At 43.0% G+C, this 13,985-nt stretch overlaps 1 protein-coding gene and 1 long non-coding RNA gene across 2 annotated transcripts; both read right to left on the reverse strand.

The window, feature by feature from the left end:
- Positions 1 to 1,612: 1,612 nt before the first annotated feature.
- LOC125004968 lies at positions 1,613 to 3,616 on the reverse strand. The gene is made up of 4 exons (XR_007112400.1): positions 3,470 to 3,616; positions 2,748 to 3,053; positions 2,244 to 2,373; positions 1,613 to 2,127 (listed from the first exon to the last, which is right to left on the reverse strand). It is a non-coding gene; the product is annotated as an uncharacterized LOC125004968 (long non-coding RNA).
- Positions 3,617 to 11,315: 7,699 nt separating this feature from the next.
- LOC125005903 (C-C motif chemokine 13-like) lies at positions 11,316 to 12,066 on the reverse strand. Its single transcript, XM_047581554.1, has 3 exons — positions 11,925 to 12,066; positions 11,613 to 11,742; positions 11,316 to 11,496 (listed from the first exon to the last, which is right to left on the reverse strand). The coding sequence occupies exons 1-3, from the start codon at positions 11,992 to 11,994 to the stop codon at positions 11,337 to 11,339; spliced, it is 360 nt and encodes a 119-aa protein (XP_047437510.1). The 5' UTR covers positions 11,995 to 12,066; the 3' UTR covers positions 11,316 to 11,336.
- Between the last annotated feature and the right edge of the window lie 1,919 nt (positions 12,067 to 13,985).

A 13,985-nucleotide genomic window follows, 5' to 3' on the forward strand; every position in this document is an offset into this window, starting at 1 on the left:
TCCCAGCTAATACTAGCTCCTCCATAGCCTCTCAGCTAAAAGCAGCTTCTCCTAGCCTCCCAGCTAATAGTAGCTCCCAGCTAATACTAGCTCCTCCTAGCTTCCCAGCTAATAGTAGCTCCCATCTAATAGCAGCTCCTCCTAGCTTCCCAGCTAATAGTAGCTCCCAGCTAATAGTAGCTCCTCCTAGCCTCCCAGCTAATAGTAGCTCCTCCTAGCCTCCCAGCTAATAGCAGCTCCTCCTAGCTTCCCAGCTAATAGCAGCTCCTCCTAGCCTCCCAGCTAATAGCAGCTCCTCCTAGCCTCCCAGCTAATAGTAGCTCCTCCTAGCCTCCCAGCTAATAGCAGCTCCTCCTAGCCTCCCAGCTAATAGTAGCTCCTCCTAGCCTCCCAGCTAATAGTAGCTCCTCCTAGCTTCCCAGCTAATAGTAGCTCCTCCTAGCCTCCCAGCTAATAGTAGCTCCTCCTAGCTAGCTTTGTCGCTGTAAATTCTCCTGTGACATCAATTCAATCTTAAACAAAGCTTGAAACATTGAGACGTTTTGATATTTTTATTATTTTCTCAGCTTGTGTTCAGTTGCTGTGACATTTTCAAACCAGTATTTCTTCTATTTCTTCTATTTCCTGCTGAAGTGAACATTCATCTCTGTGTAATCATCGGTGTCTGGAGACAGATGGAGTGTTTTCAAGAGTTTCTCTCGTCTCTGTAGAACTGGTGTTGGCACGACTACTTTACATCAAACAATGGAAGCATTGAAGAGTCCAACAGGCTTTTATTCTCGTCCTCCTCTATCACCTCTTATTTCCCTCTTCCCTGCACAGCCTCTCCATCTTACACAGAAACATCAAGTGAAGAATCCTGGTGGATGACGTTGTTCTTCAGAGCCTCATCAGGTCTGAAATGACTCTAATCAGCTGTGGTGCTTCATGCTGCTGATTATAAACACTAATCTGAGTCAGATGTTGATCTAGAAACCTAAATATCTGATTTACTGTCTTACAGATGTCATTTCATTGGCAAACATTTATTTTAGCTGTAGACTGTGTCTCCTTCTGGTTTTCTCTTTCTATTTCCTGTTAAAAACTGTTTCACCTTGTTCCAGCCTGGTTTGGTTTCATTCTTTTCAGCTCAACCTCTCATGTGCGACTCTACACTTATTTTTTTCATTCTGTCAAACTGTATAAACACTTTGACCTAAAACCAGACTAAAACCATCAAATCCCGGTGGGAAAAAGTTAGAAAACCACAAACGTGTAGAACCAACCATTTTAGAACTAAGAATGTAAATCTAACCTGGACATTTTTCAACCAGTAATAATGTCTAAATGTCTCTAAACTGTCTCCTGTCTCCATAGACTGAATATAGCCTCACTGTTCCCTAGCAACCATTGACACATCATGTCCTGATTGGTTGATGGATGCATGTTTCCACCAATAGGAAAGGGGCTGTCATGTTGTGTTTCTTTCTATCATGTGTAGCTGGCTAGCTCTCTCCTACTACTCTGCTAATATGCTACTTCCCAGGAGCTTCCTAGCCTCCAAGCTAATAGCATCTCCTTCTAGCGTCCTAGCTACCCACACTGCAGGGAGTTCAAAGAGAGCACGCTCATGATTCATTTATTCATTTATTTATTTTATTTAACAGGGACAAAACAAACAACATCACCAGAGACGACTGGGAGGACGTCATGTCTTTAAGACTTGTTGCTTCTTTGTCCCTGGCCAGACTTTTAAATACAATGAGACAATCACACAACTACGGTGAATCTATTTACACACTCGGCACAAAAACAAAGATAAATAAATAACTGGTTTAGCCCAGTACAAGATGGCGGCGCCCATCTCCAGCATCCAGCAGAAACCAAACAGATGAAACAGCCAAAATACGAAAATAAAAAAGATGTGAGAACTAATTCCAGTTGTTTCATTTCCATGAGCTCAGTGATGACGGATTCATTCATTCATTAATTCTTCTTGGAGCTGGATGTGGTGGAGCTGGATGTGATGGAGCTGGATGTGGTGGAGCTGGATGTGGTGGAGTTGATTCCAGGAATTGTTTCAGATGCTTCTGTGCAAACTTTGATTCAGGATCAACGCAGATGACAACATTCTTCTTAGTTGTGACTCTGTAAGAAACACAAGAAGTCGACTGTGAGGTCAGCGCCCTCAGATAAGACATCCAGACAATGAACCTGAAGAAAGGGACCAACAGAGTCCAGCAGCACTTCCTGTTTCTACTCACATCATGGCTTTGGTTTTGCAGTGGTCTGGGCTCATCTCTACACGCTGCACCATGCGCTTGGGGATGATTACTGGTTTGATATCCTCTGGACAGCAGCTGCTTTTACTCAACCTGTCCACAGCAACTGAAGCTGAAAACACAAACACACTCATTTAATATGAAGCATGGACAGGCTGGAGACATGAACTCATAGAGGACACAGAGACATGAACTCAGAGAGGACAGAGACATGAACTCATAGAGGACACAGAGACATGAACTCAGAGAGGACACAGAGACATGAACTCAGAGAGGACAGAGAGACATGAACTCAGAGAGGACAGAGACATGAACTCAGAGAGGACAGAGACATGAACTCAGAGAGGACACAGAGACATGAACTCAGAGAGGACAGAGAGACATGAACTCAGAGAGGACAGAGAGACATGAACTCAGAGAGGACAGAGACATGAACTCATAGAGGACACAGAGACATGAACTCAGAGAGGACACAGAGACACTTACCGGCAGCAACATGACGAAGAAGCAGAAAGCAGTCAAGAGTCAGGAGTGTGAGGATCAGTAGTGTCTTCATGCTTCAAGCTGGAGTCTGGATGAAGCTTGATGAAGCTGGATGAAGCTGGATGGAGTCTGGATGGAGTCTGGATGGAGCTGGATGGAGCTGGATGAAGCTCTCTAATGAGATGTGTTAGATCCCACAGGTAACAGGTAAGTCGGTAGTTGAGTCCCGTCAGTTGTGGTGACTTACCCCTAATGGATCTGTGCACTTGGTACGTGCCAGGTATTAATTTAAAGGCTAGGCTGGAAGCCCTAAGGACATAAGAATAGTTTTAAGTGGACTTGACTAGTGTGACCAATAAGAGCTCGGTGTCAGAGCTAGCATTCAGGTTTGCTTATAGTTTTACTGTCTTGAGTACCAGCAAAAAGGGAGAAATAATCGTCAGCAAAGACTTCTGACCTTTGGAGTCAGATTTTATTTTCAGGTTCAGCTTAAGCAATTTGCAACAGCTCAGTTAATCAATCAAATCCAAAATCAGATATTTGTTAAAATAACATAAGAATTTCAGATAATCAATCCTGTAATACCTAATCAGAAATATCCTTATCGTATTCTGTTCTAAAAATCAATTAATCAAAAAGAATTACTTATGAACCAGGCCTATTCCAACTGAACTCTGTACAAAGTCCCAGGAATAGAAATCCAGAGGTATGAAAGATAAACCGACCTTCGTCTGCTAGGCAGGGGGGATCCAGACCAAACTTTAATTATTTTAAAAGCCAAAATAATACTGCTGGGGAGTCGGCTCAGTCCTCATGCAGCACAGTCTGTGTCCGAGGGGAAATTCTTGATAAGATATTAAGATACTTCTGCATTTCATCTTTTATACTCTTAAATCGAGACACATCCTATTTTCCACACATCACCATGACCAACCATCACCCCACTACTTTCATCCAATGAGGATGTTACATTCATGACTTATTAATTAATACTTGGACATTGGTTTTCCACTGACTGGTTGTTTGGACATGTCCTAACCTGCCCTCAGCCCATAAGGTTTCAGTTCCCTTTCTGCCCCCACTGCCTGACATCTGTATCCTGTTTTTCTCATTCTGCTCCCGATTTCCCAACTTTAGTTACACTGGTTCAACTATTATTTATTTTACACTCTGTGTGTAACATTCAATCACTGAAAATCTACACTGGATACGTTCAGCCTTGAATCAGAAAAACTCAACCTGGATCATAGAATAGAATAGAATAGAATAGAACATGCATTTAATGTCATTTCATGGGTAACACAACAAGTAAATACAATCGTATCCGGTTCATAATTGAAACCATAGAATAATAAAAGATGACTCCACGGTCTCGTACGTCATATTATCCTGTGAAGAGAAGATGACGAGAATTCAGATGGAAGAATCACCTCAGTCACTGCCACATTTCTTATCAAACTACGCAGGGATCCACAGATGTACGTCTGGGACTTTATACCTGGTGAAGTCATCGAAAAGAAAGACAAAGACAAACCCCTCCAAGGCCGGGACAACGGCTGGACATTGTTGAGGACATATTGACAGAACTGTGCAAAGGTTTAAGGCAGGTGTAAAAAATAAATGCTGCCAACTAAGAATGGTTTCAAAAATATAGATGATGATTTATTAGGTTCATTTTTATCAGTTTACAAAATGCAAAGAGTCACATCAATATGTGGTGTTACTGCCTTTACTAGACTTTACTCTAGATAGGGTCAGGGTCTAGGTCCTCTGGCTCTACGTCAGGGTCTAGGTCCTCTGGCTCTACGTCAGGGTCTCCCTCTGACATGGAAACAAGACCAAGAGACTCCACCATGAACCAGAACCAGAACCAGGACCAGGACCTGGGCTCAGAACCATCTGGACTGATGAGTCAACACCAGTCACTTCACTCTGAGCTTTGATTTAAACACTCGACTTATTTATCATGACTTTACTCAGATGAAGAAAGAGTCACGTTGGAGTTTACGCTCATTTAATTCATTCATTAGTTTCTTGTTCTTTGGTTCTGATATCCTGACGTCTGGAGTCGTGTTTTTAGTCCTGAGCTCAACTCATGAAGTCATTTCTCAGTCAATGAATGAACTGAGGTGTTTCCTCTTTCACTTCCTCCTCCGTTCACGTGAATTAATCTGCTGAATGCTTTTTCTTCGAGGCTTAAACGTTGTGGTTTTTCAGATGAACGGATCTGAAGTTTGGATCCAACTTCTGCATCAAGTTCAATGAAAATGTTGAACTGTGCTTTTAGGTTTCAGGTCAATCTGCTACTTTCTAGTAGCTCATTAGCATTCCTCTCTGCTAATGTGCTACTTCTTAGCAGCATGTTAGCATGCCACTCTCCTAATGTGCTACTTCTTAGCAGCATGTTAGCATGCCACTCTGCTAATATGCTACTTCTTAGCAGCATGTTAGCATGCCACTCTCCTAATGTGCTACTTCTTAGCAGCATGTTAGCATGCCACTCTGCTAATATGCTACTTCTTAGCAGCATGTTAGCATGCTACTCTGCTAATCTCCAGGGAGGACATCAGCGTGATCATCGATGACAAGTCTTCTCTTGCATTTAAAAGGGTTTATTACAAGAAAGAACAATATCAAAAACTCAGTTGTTGAATCCTCTCTGTCGTTCAGCTGCTACAGTCGCCTTATATGTGATTCTTATCCCCAAGAACCACCATTCATGAACAAGGAAAACTTTTCTCCTGACGTCCAGTTGGTTTTACGAGCTGACAACTGGTAAATAACCTTTTAACCTTTAGATTTTGTACACATTTCACCAACAGGAAAAACACACAACCAACATATCCTGGATTAATCCCTTATCCTGGTTTCATGCCACGGCCCCAGACTTATTCATCCATGGCCGTGATCTGGAACTATCTCTGCAGCCGCTCCCCGAACTCTCTTCATTTGAATGCCTTGCATTTAAATGTAAGTTCCCTTCCCCTGTGCTGCTCCTCCTCATCTACCGACCATCCAAACCAAACTCGTCATTCATCTCTGAGAAATCAAATCTTCTCACAACTGTACATCATCGAAGGGACACACCCTGGACTTGGTCATCACAAACTCTGCCCCTCTCACCAACCTGCAGGTACATGACCTTGGTGTGTCAGATCACACCAAACCCAATCATCATCCATAACCAGCATCACCTCCTCTGACTCCAGTATCACTCTGTCATCAACAGTCACAAATCAAATCAACTCTGAATCCCAGTCTACCACCTGGTCCGTGCCTTTGTCTCCCCAGACTAGATTACTGCAACTTCTCATCGGGATCCCCAGCAAGAGCCTGCAGAGGCTCCAGTACATCCAAACCTCTGCAGCCAGGATCCTGGTGAGAGTGCGTAAACATGAGCACATCATCCCCATCCTCCGCTCACTCCCCTGGCTTCCTGTTTCCACCAGGATTCCACCACCACCTCAAAGAACACATCACGCTCCCTTCCAGAACCAGACTTAAGATCACGGGAGATAGGCCCACAACCCACCGACTGTTTCCAAAAACATTTCTTTTTAGTACAATTTTTGATTCTCCATCTAAGAAGTTTTAAACTTTCTAAACCTTCTTATCTTGTTTTCTATTTGAAACATGATGATGGATAAAAGCTCTAATGTAAGAAACTCCACCACTGAGACTGGAAATGAAAAGAAAGTTTGGGCCTGACGGGAAGACGTTTCTTGTCCTGAACGTGGCAGTGTTTCTTAGAACATCCTCCAACACATTTCACTTTTAAAGACATCGGAAGAAAAACACTCTACACTTCCTTATTCCACGAGAAACATGAAACCTCATCACATTCTACTTCCTGCTAACTCCTGGTTCACGTTCCTGTTTCCTTCATTAAATGTTTTTCTATGATTCAATATGAAGTAATTCAGTCATTTAAAAATAAACAAAGACATCAGCAGGAGGTAAAGCTCCATAGAGACCAGAGGGCTGCTGCACAAAACCAGGATAAGGGATTAATCCTGGATATGTTGGTTATCCTGGATGAACTTATCCATGATGACGACTCTTCCATAGTCAGACGAGGAGGTGGTGGAGGACCACAGGAGGAACCGGAGGAGTCCTGTCCCAGTCACCATCCAGGGTGAGGAGGTGGAGGCTGTGGACTCGTACAAGAACCTTGGGGTCCACATCAACAATAAACTGGTCACATGATGCAGACGCCCCCTACAGGAAAGGACAGAGCAGGACGATCTTCCTGAGGAGACTGACTCCTCTAGACCTTCTACCAGTCTATGGTGGCCAGTGGGCTCTCCTTCCCTGTGGTGTGATGGGGGGGAATAAACTAACTGGGGAGGAAAGCTGCTCGGTGCTGGGACTGAACTTGGACTGGTTGGAAACAGTGGCTGAGAGGAGGACGAAGGACAAAATCTGTTTAATGTTGGACAATCGCTCTCATTCTCTGATGTTCATCTCCTGCATTCAGAGGATCATTCACCCCAGAGCAGAACTGAAGCTTCAGACGCTGCTTAGTGGCCACAGACATCAGCTCTGACCTCACTGAGCCCACATGTAGACGCACAACTGCTGCCACTTTGTGTACTGTACTTGTAAATGCCATTGTATTTGCCTTTGATAATAATTCATAAATATGTTGTTGGACAGGATAAAATGTTAATTCATGTGTTTAAGAAGAAGGGGTTAATTTAATTGTATTTACATAATTTGTTTAATGGCTGCAGTTGTAATCAGTTAATTGTGTTGCTACAGCAGCTAAAGTGATAACGCTGCATGCAAAGCATGGCCCGAGATGTGTTAAGGACGTCTCTCATGACAAGCGGCCAACAAGGTATTTTTCGTTACATTCGTGATGTATTTTGTTTATATTTACACAGCGCAATTTTTATGCTTTGTTATTTTCTGTGCAGTCATTATTGCAAACTGATATATTTTATTGTTTATGTCTTAGTTCTCACGGCATGAAAGCAAGAGGGCGAGATGGATGGAGAAAAGCCTGATAAATGCCAGTTTCAAAGAACCCGATCCGTGTCTGCTCCACACGGGAAGGAGAGGAAGAGGCCGGTGTAACATTAAGTGAAGTCCATACATGTGCTGCTGCATTATGGTGATTAGACTGAGTCTGAAGCGTAACTTTTTAAAGTGAAGCCAGGAAACTCTCCGCCTGCCTAAGTAAAGTGGAGAGAGACCCGAACTACACTAAGCAAAAGTTTTGGGATAAGGAAAGAGTGGATGTTGATAAGTGATTTTTGTTAGAAGTTAAGGGGAATCATTTTATATTGTGTACTTGATGCATCTGTAATTTAAACCCATTATCTTTTCAATGAATGTTCAGAGTATTTGTGTTTGTGATTTCACTGGGTTTAAATTGACACTAGCTTTAAGTTTGATAAGTTGCTAATGCTAAAACAGTCATCTGATACGATTTGTGTTTACAAATCAAGTCAAGCATAATCACTTTGTCTACATACAGTGATTAAAGAATCTCTCTTAAACCTACTGTAACTCAGTTTAACACAGATAACAACATATACACACATAACAGAGGCGCTGAAGATTTCTCAAAATGTCTGACACAAACACTGAGTCCTGCCATAAAGATGTAGGATCACCTGCTGAACCTGAAGCCACAAACACACAATCAGCAGAAGCACAAATTCTGCGAAGAAGCAGAAGAAACCGAACTTGGACAGAAAAGGAACAGGAACTTAAAGAGAAAAGGCTGAAGACTCTGCAGCATAGATACAAAATCATCTATGAGAAATGGAGGTACCATGCAAGGGTAGGCAAAGAAATACTGTCTGATACGGCCTCAGAAGATGATTTAAAGTCATTGATTGAAGATATTAAAGTTGCTTGCTCTAATGTTAAGACTATCTATGAAGAGTTACGTAGAGTTCAAGCACCAGACCCAGATGTGAAGCGTAGAGTCGACACATGTGTATCCCTCTCCGATCATATTATACAAAGGGCAGTGAGAAATCTGACAGGACACCCAGAGCAGGAAAAGGCAGAACCCTGGCCTGACGTTGGATCAATCCTAGATTCCACAACTTCTTCATCAAAGTCTCACAAGTCAAGGTATGGTTCTGTCCACTCCAGCATCCTCTCTGTAAAAAGAAATGAGGCTCTCAAGAAGTGCTGGCGGTGTTGGATGAACAAGATAAGGAAGCAACAGAACTGCAAAGATTAGAAGCTGAAGATAAACATCAGCTGCCACAGTTCGAGTATGAGAAGCTAGCTAGACAACAAGCGATCCAAGAAAGGCGCAGAAAGATTGAACGCCTAGAGGAAGTAAAGAAACTGAATGCTGCAATGACTCGAACAAAGGTCTATGCCCAAGTTGAGAACTGCAGCACACTTCAACTGCTGAATGATGCAGAATCAGGAGCAGACTTTAAAGTTCCTTTAAAGTTCCTGACCCCAATGGTTCAACATTCATACCACAACCTCATCCAGTCATAACTCAGGCCCCAGTCCCTCAAGTCTGCCACCTACACCCCTAGCTCCAGTGATTCCAACATTCCCGACTCAAACTCAGAGAAATTCAGACATTGCTTTGGTCAGTGTGCTAGCTGAAGCTATTAATGCTAATCGTCTCCTACACCAGAACCTGCAGTGTTTACTGGAGACTCCTTGAAGTTTAATGATTGGCGATTGTCATTTGAAACATTAATTCACAGGAAAAACATTTCCAAGAATGAAAAATTGTTCTACCTAAGACAATATCTAGGTGACCCAGCAAAGAAGGCGGTGGAAGGTTTCTTCCTACTAGGGACAGAGACAGCTTATGACTCAGCCTGGCAGCTATTGGAAAAACGCTTTGGAGACCCTTTCATAGTAGGAAAGTCCTTCAGAAGTAGCTCTCCAGCTAATAGCAGCTCACTCCTACTCCCACAGTTGTATAGCAGCTCCTCCTAGCTTCGTAAGCTCCAGCTAATTAGCTCTCCTAGCAGCTCCTCCTAGCTCCCAGCTAATAGCAGCTCCTCCTAGCCTCCAGCTAGACTAATAGCTAGCTCCTCCTAAACCTCCCAGCTAACAGTAGCTCCTCCTAGCCTCCCAGCTAATAGTAGCTCCTCCTAGCTAGCTTTGTCGCTCTAAATTCTCCTATGACATCAATTCAATCTTAAACAAAGCTTGAAACATTGAGACATTTTAATATTTTTATTATTTTCTCAGCTTGTGTTCAGTTGCTGTGACATTTTCAAACCAGTATTTCTTCTATTTCTTCTATTTCCTGCTGAAGTGAACATTCATCTCTGTGTAATCATCGGTGTCTGGAGACAGATGGAGTGTTTTCAAGAGTTTCTCTCGTCTCTGTAGAACTGGTGTTGGCACGACTACTTTACATCAAACAATGGAAGCATTGAAGAGTCCAACAGGCTTTTATTCTCGTCCTCCTCTATCACCTCTTATTTCCCTCTTCCCTGCACAGCCTCTCCATCTTACACAGAAACATCAAGTGAAGAATCCTGGTGGATGACGTTGTTCTTCAGAGCCTCATCAGGTCTGAAATGACTCTAATCAGCTGTGGTGCTTCATGCTGCTGATTATAAACACTAATCTGAGTCAGATGTTGATCTAGAAACCTAAATATCTGATTTACTGTCTTACAGATGTCATTTCATTGGCAAACATTTATTTTAGCTGTAGACTGTGTCTCCTTCTGGTTTTCTCTTTCTATTTCCTGTTAAAAACTGTTTCACCTTGTTCCAGCTACCCTGGTTTGGTTTCATTCTTTTCAGCTCAACCTCTCATGTGCGACTCTACACTTATTTTTTTCATTCTGTCAAACTGTATAAACACATTGACCTAAAACCAGACTAAAACCATCAAATCCCGGTGGGAAAAAGTTAGAAAACCACAAACATGTAGAACCAACCATTTTAGAACTAAGATTGTAAATCTAACCTGGATCATTTTCAACCAGTAATAATGTCTAAATGTCTCTAAACTGTCTCCTGTCTCCATAGATTGAATATAGCCTCACTGTTCCCTAGCAGCCATTGACACATCATGTCCTGATTGGTTGATGGATGCATGTTTCCACCAATAGGAAAGGGGCTGTCATGTTGTGTTTCTTTCTATCATGTGTAGTTGGCTAGCTCTCTCCTACTACTCTGCTAATATGCTACTTCCCAGAGCTTCCTAGCCTCCAAATGCTAAATAGCATCTCCTTCTAGCGTCCTAGCTACCCACACTGCAGGGAGTTCAAAGAGAGCACGCTCATGATTCATTTATTCATTTATTTATTTTATTTAACAGGAACAAAACAAACGACATCACCAGAGACGACTGGGAGGACGTCATGTCTTTAAGACTTGTTGCTTCTTTGTCCCTGGCCAGACTTTTAAATACAATGAGACAATCACACAACTACGGTGAATCTATTTACACACTCGGCACAAAAACAAAGATAAATAAATAACTGGTTTAGCCCAGTACAAGATGGCGGGCCCATCTCCAGCATCCAGCAGAAACCAAACAGATGAAACAGCCAAAATACGAAAATAAAAAAGATGTGAGAACTAATTCCAGTTGTTTCATTTCCATGAGCTCAGTGATGACGGATTCATTCATTCATTAATTCTTCTTGGAGCTGGAGGTGGTGGAGCTGGATGTGGTGGAGCTGGAGGTGGTGGAGTTGGGTGGTGGAGTTGATTTCAGGAAGTCTTTCAGATGCTTCTGTGCAAACTTTGATTCAGGATCAACGCAGATGACAACATTCTTCTTAGTTGTGACTCTGTAAGAAACACAGAGAAGTCGACTGTGAGGTCAGCGCCCTCAGATAAGACATCCAGACAATGAACCTGAGAAAGGGACCAACAGAGTCCAGCAGCACTTCCTGTTTCTACTCACATCATGGCTTTGGTTTTGCAGTGGTCTGGGCTCATCTCTACACGCTGCACCATGCGCTTGGGGATGATTACTGGTTTGATATCCTCTGGACAGCAGCTGCTTCTACTCAACTCGTCCATAGCAAATGAAGCTGAAAACACAAACACACTCATTTAATATGAAGCATGGACAGGCTGGAGACATGAACTCAGAGAGGACACAGAGACATGAACTCATAGAGGACACAGAGACAAGAACTCAGAGAGGACACAGAGACATGAACTCAGAGAGGACAGAGAGACATGAACTCAGAGAGGACACAGAGACACTTACCGGCAGCAACATGACGAAAAAGCAGGAAGCAGTCAAGAGTCAGGAGTGTGAGGATCAGTAGTGTCTTCATGCTTCAGGCTGGAGTCTGGATGGAGCTGGATGAAGCTGGATGAAGCTGGATGAAGCTGGATGGAGCTGGGTGAAGCTGGATGAAGCTGGGTGAAGCTGGGTGAAGCTCTCTAATGAGATGGAGCTGGAGGATGAGCTCTGAGAGGCTCCGTCCTCTCTTTATATGCATGCCCAGCTTGTCTTTCTCGGAGAGAATTATTCTAAGAACAGTCTGCTTCCTCCTTCAGTTCTGCCACTGCTTCTCTTTTCTCTCTCTCGGGTTATTTTTTGCAGTACAGAGAAAACGTGAAGTTGATGAAGACTATTCCGAAAAGACTCGTACACAGAAAACACATCTGGATACGTTCAGCCTTAAATCAGAAAACTCAACCTGGATCATAGAATAGAATAGAAGAGAAGAGAAGAGAAGAGAAGAGAAGAGAAGAGAAGAGAAGAGAAGAGAAGAGAAGAGAAGAGAAGAGAACATGCATTAAATGTCATTTCATGGGTAACACAACAAGTAAATACAATGGTATCCAGTTCATAATTGAAACCATAGAACGTCAGGGTCTAGGTCGTCTGGATCTACGTCAGGGTCTAGGTCCTCTGGCTCTAGTCTCTGGGTCCAGTAGGATCAGAGACTCAGTGGAAACTCAGAGGATGAAAAACACGTCCAGATTATTTGTCTAAATGTGAAGACGTCCAGCAGAGACATGAGCTCAGAACCGACCCAGGTCCACCAGCTACTGTCTGGACCAGTCTGGACACAAGTGGTCTTCATGGAAGAGCTGCAGCCAAACATCCCTCTGACATGGAAACAAGACCAAGAGACTCCACCATGAACCAGAACCAGAACCAGGACCAGGACCTGGGCTCAGAACCATCTGGACTGATGAGTCAACACCAGTCACTTCACTCTGAGCTTTGATTTAAACACTCGACTTATTTATCATGACTTTACTCAGATGAAGAAAGAGTCACGTTGGAGTTTACGCTCATTTAATTCATTCATTAGTTTCTTGTTCTTTGGTTCTGATATCCTGACGTCTGGAGTCGTGTTTTTAGTCCTGAGCTGAACTCATGAAGTCATTTCTCAGTCAATGAATGAACTGAGGTGTTTCCTCTTTCACTTCCTCCTCTGTTCACGTGAATTAATCTGCTGAATGCTTTTTCTTCGAGGCTTAAACGTTGTGGTTTTTCAGATGAACGGATCTGAAGTTTGGATCCAACTTCTGCATCAAGTTCAATGAAAATGTTGAACTGTGCTTTTAGGTTTCAGGTCAATCTGCTCATTTCTAGTAGCTCATTAGCATTCCTCTCTGCTAATGTGCTACTTCTTAGCAGCATGTTAGCATGCCACTCTGCTAATCACCAGGGAGGACATCAGCATGATCATCGATGACAAGTCTTCTCTTGCATTTAAAAAGGTTTATTACAAGAAAGAACAATGTCAAAAACTCAGTTGTTGAATCCTCTCTGTCGTTCAGCTGCTACAGTCTCCTTATATGTGGTTGTATGTAAATCTAACCTGGACATTTTTCAACCAGTAATAATGTCTAAATGTCTCTAAACTGTCTCCTGTCTCCATAGACTGAATATAGCCTCACTGTTCCTTAGCAACCACTGAACTCATGGCTGATTGGTTGATGAGCCATGTCTCCACGATAGAAAGCGCCTGCAGTTGTGTTTCTTTCATCATGTGTAGTTGCTAGCTCCTCCTCCTGCTAGCTCTCATCCTCCTGCTAGCTCTCCACCTTGCTATATCCTCCTCCTGCTAGCTCTTCCACTTAGCTAGCTCCTCCTCTCTGCTAGCTCTCTCCTTTTGCTAGCTCTCTCCTCTGGCTAGCTCTCTGTCTGCTAGCTCAATTCTCCTGTAGCTCTCCCTCTTGCTAGCTCTCTCCTCCTAAGCTCTGACTCCTTTGCTAGCTCTCTCTTTTGCTAGCTCTCTCCTTTGCTAGCTCTTCCTCTAGCTAGTGTTTCATCGCGAACCAAACATGACGACAATTTCAGAAC

Source organism: Mugil cephalus, chromosome 3 (genome assembly GCF_022458985.1).
Source record: "Mugil cephalus isolate CIBA_MC_2020 chromosome 3, CIBA_Mcephalus_1.1, whole genome shotgun sequence".
Taxonomy (NCBI): domain Eukaryota; kingdom Metazoa; phylum Chordata; class Actinopteri; order Mugiliformes; family Mugilidae; genus Mugil; species Mugil cephalus.

Excerpts from the sequence above, each read along its gene's own strand:
- LOC125005903 (XM_047581554.1), bottom strand. The coding sequence starts at position 11,994 with ATGAAGACACTACTGATCCTCACACTCCTGACTCTTGACTGCTTCCTG. Across the intron at positions 11,743-11,924 it reads TTTTCGTCATGTTGCTGCCG|CTTCATTTGCTATGGACGAG; the intron begins GTAAGTGTCTCT and ends TTGTGTTTTCAG. Across the intron at positions 11,497-11,612 it reads TGCAAAACCAAAGCCATGAT|AGTCACAACTAAGAAGAATG; the intron begins GTGAGTAGAAAC and ends TGTTTCTTACAG.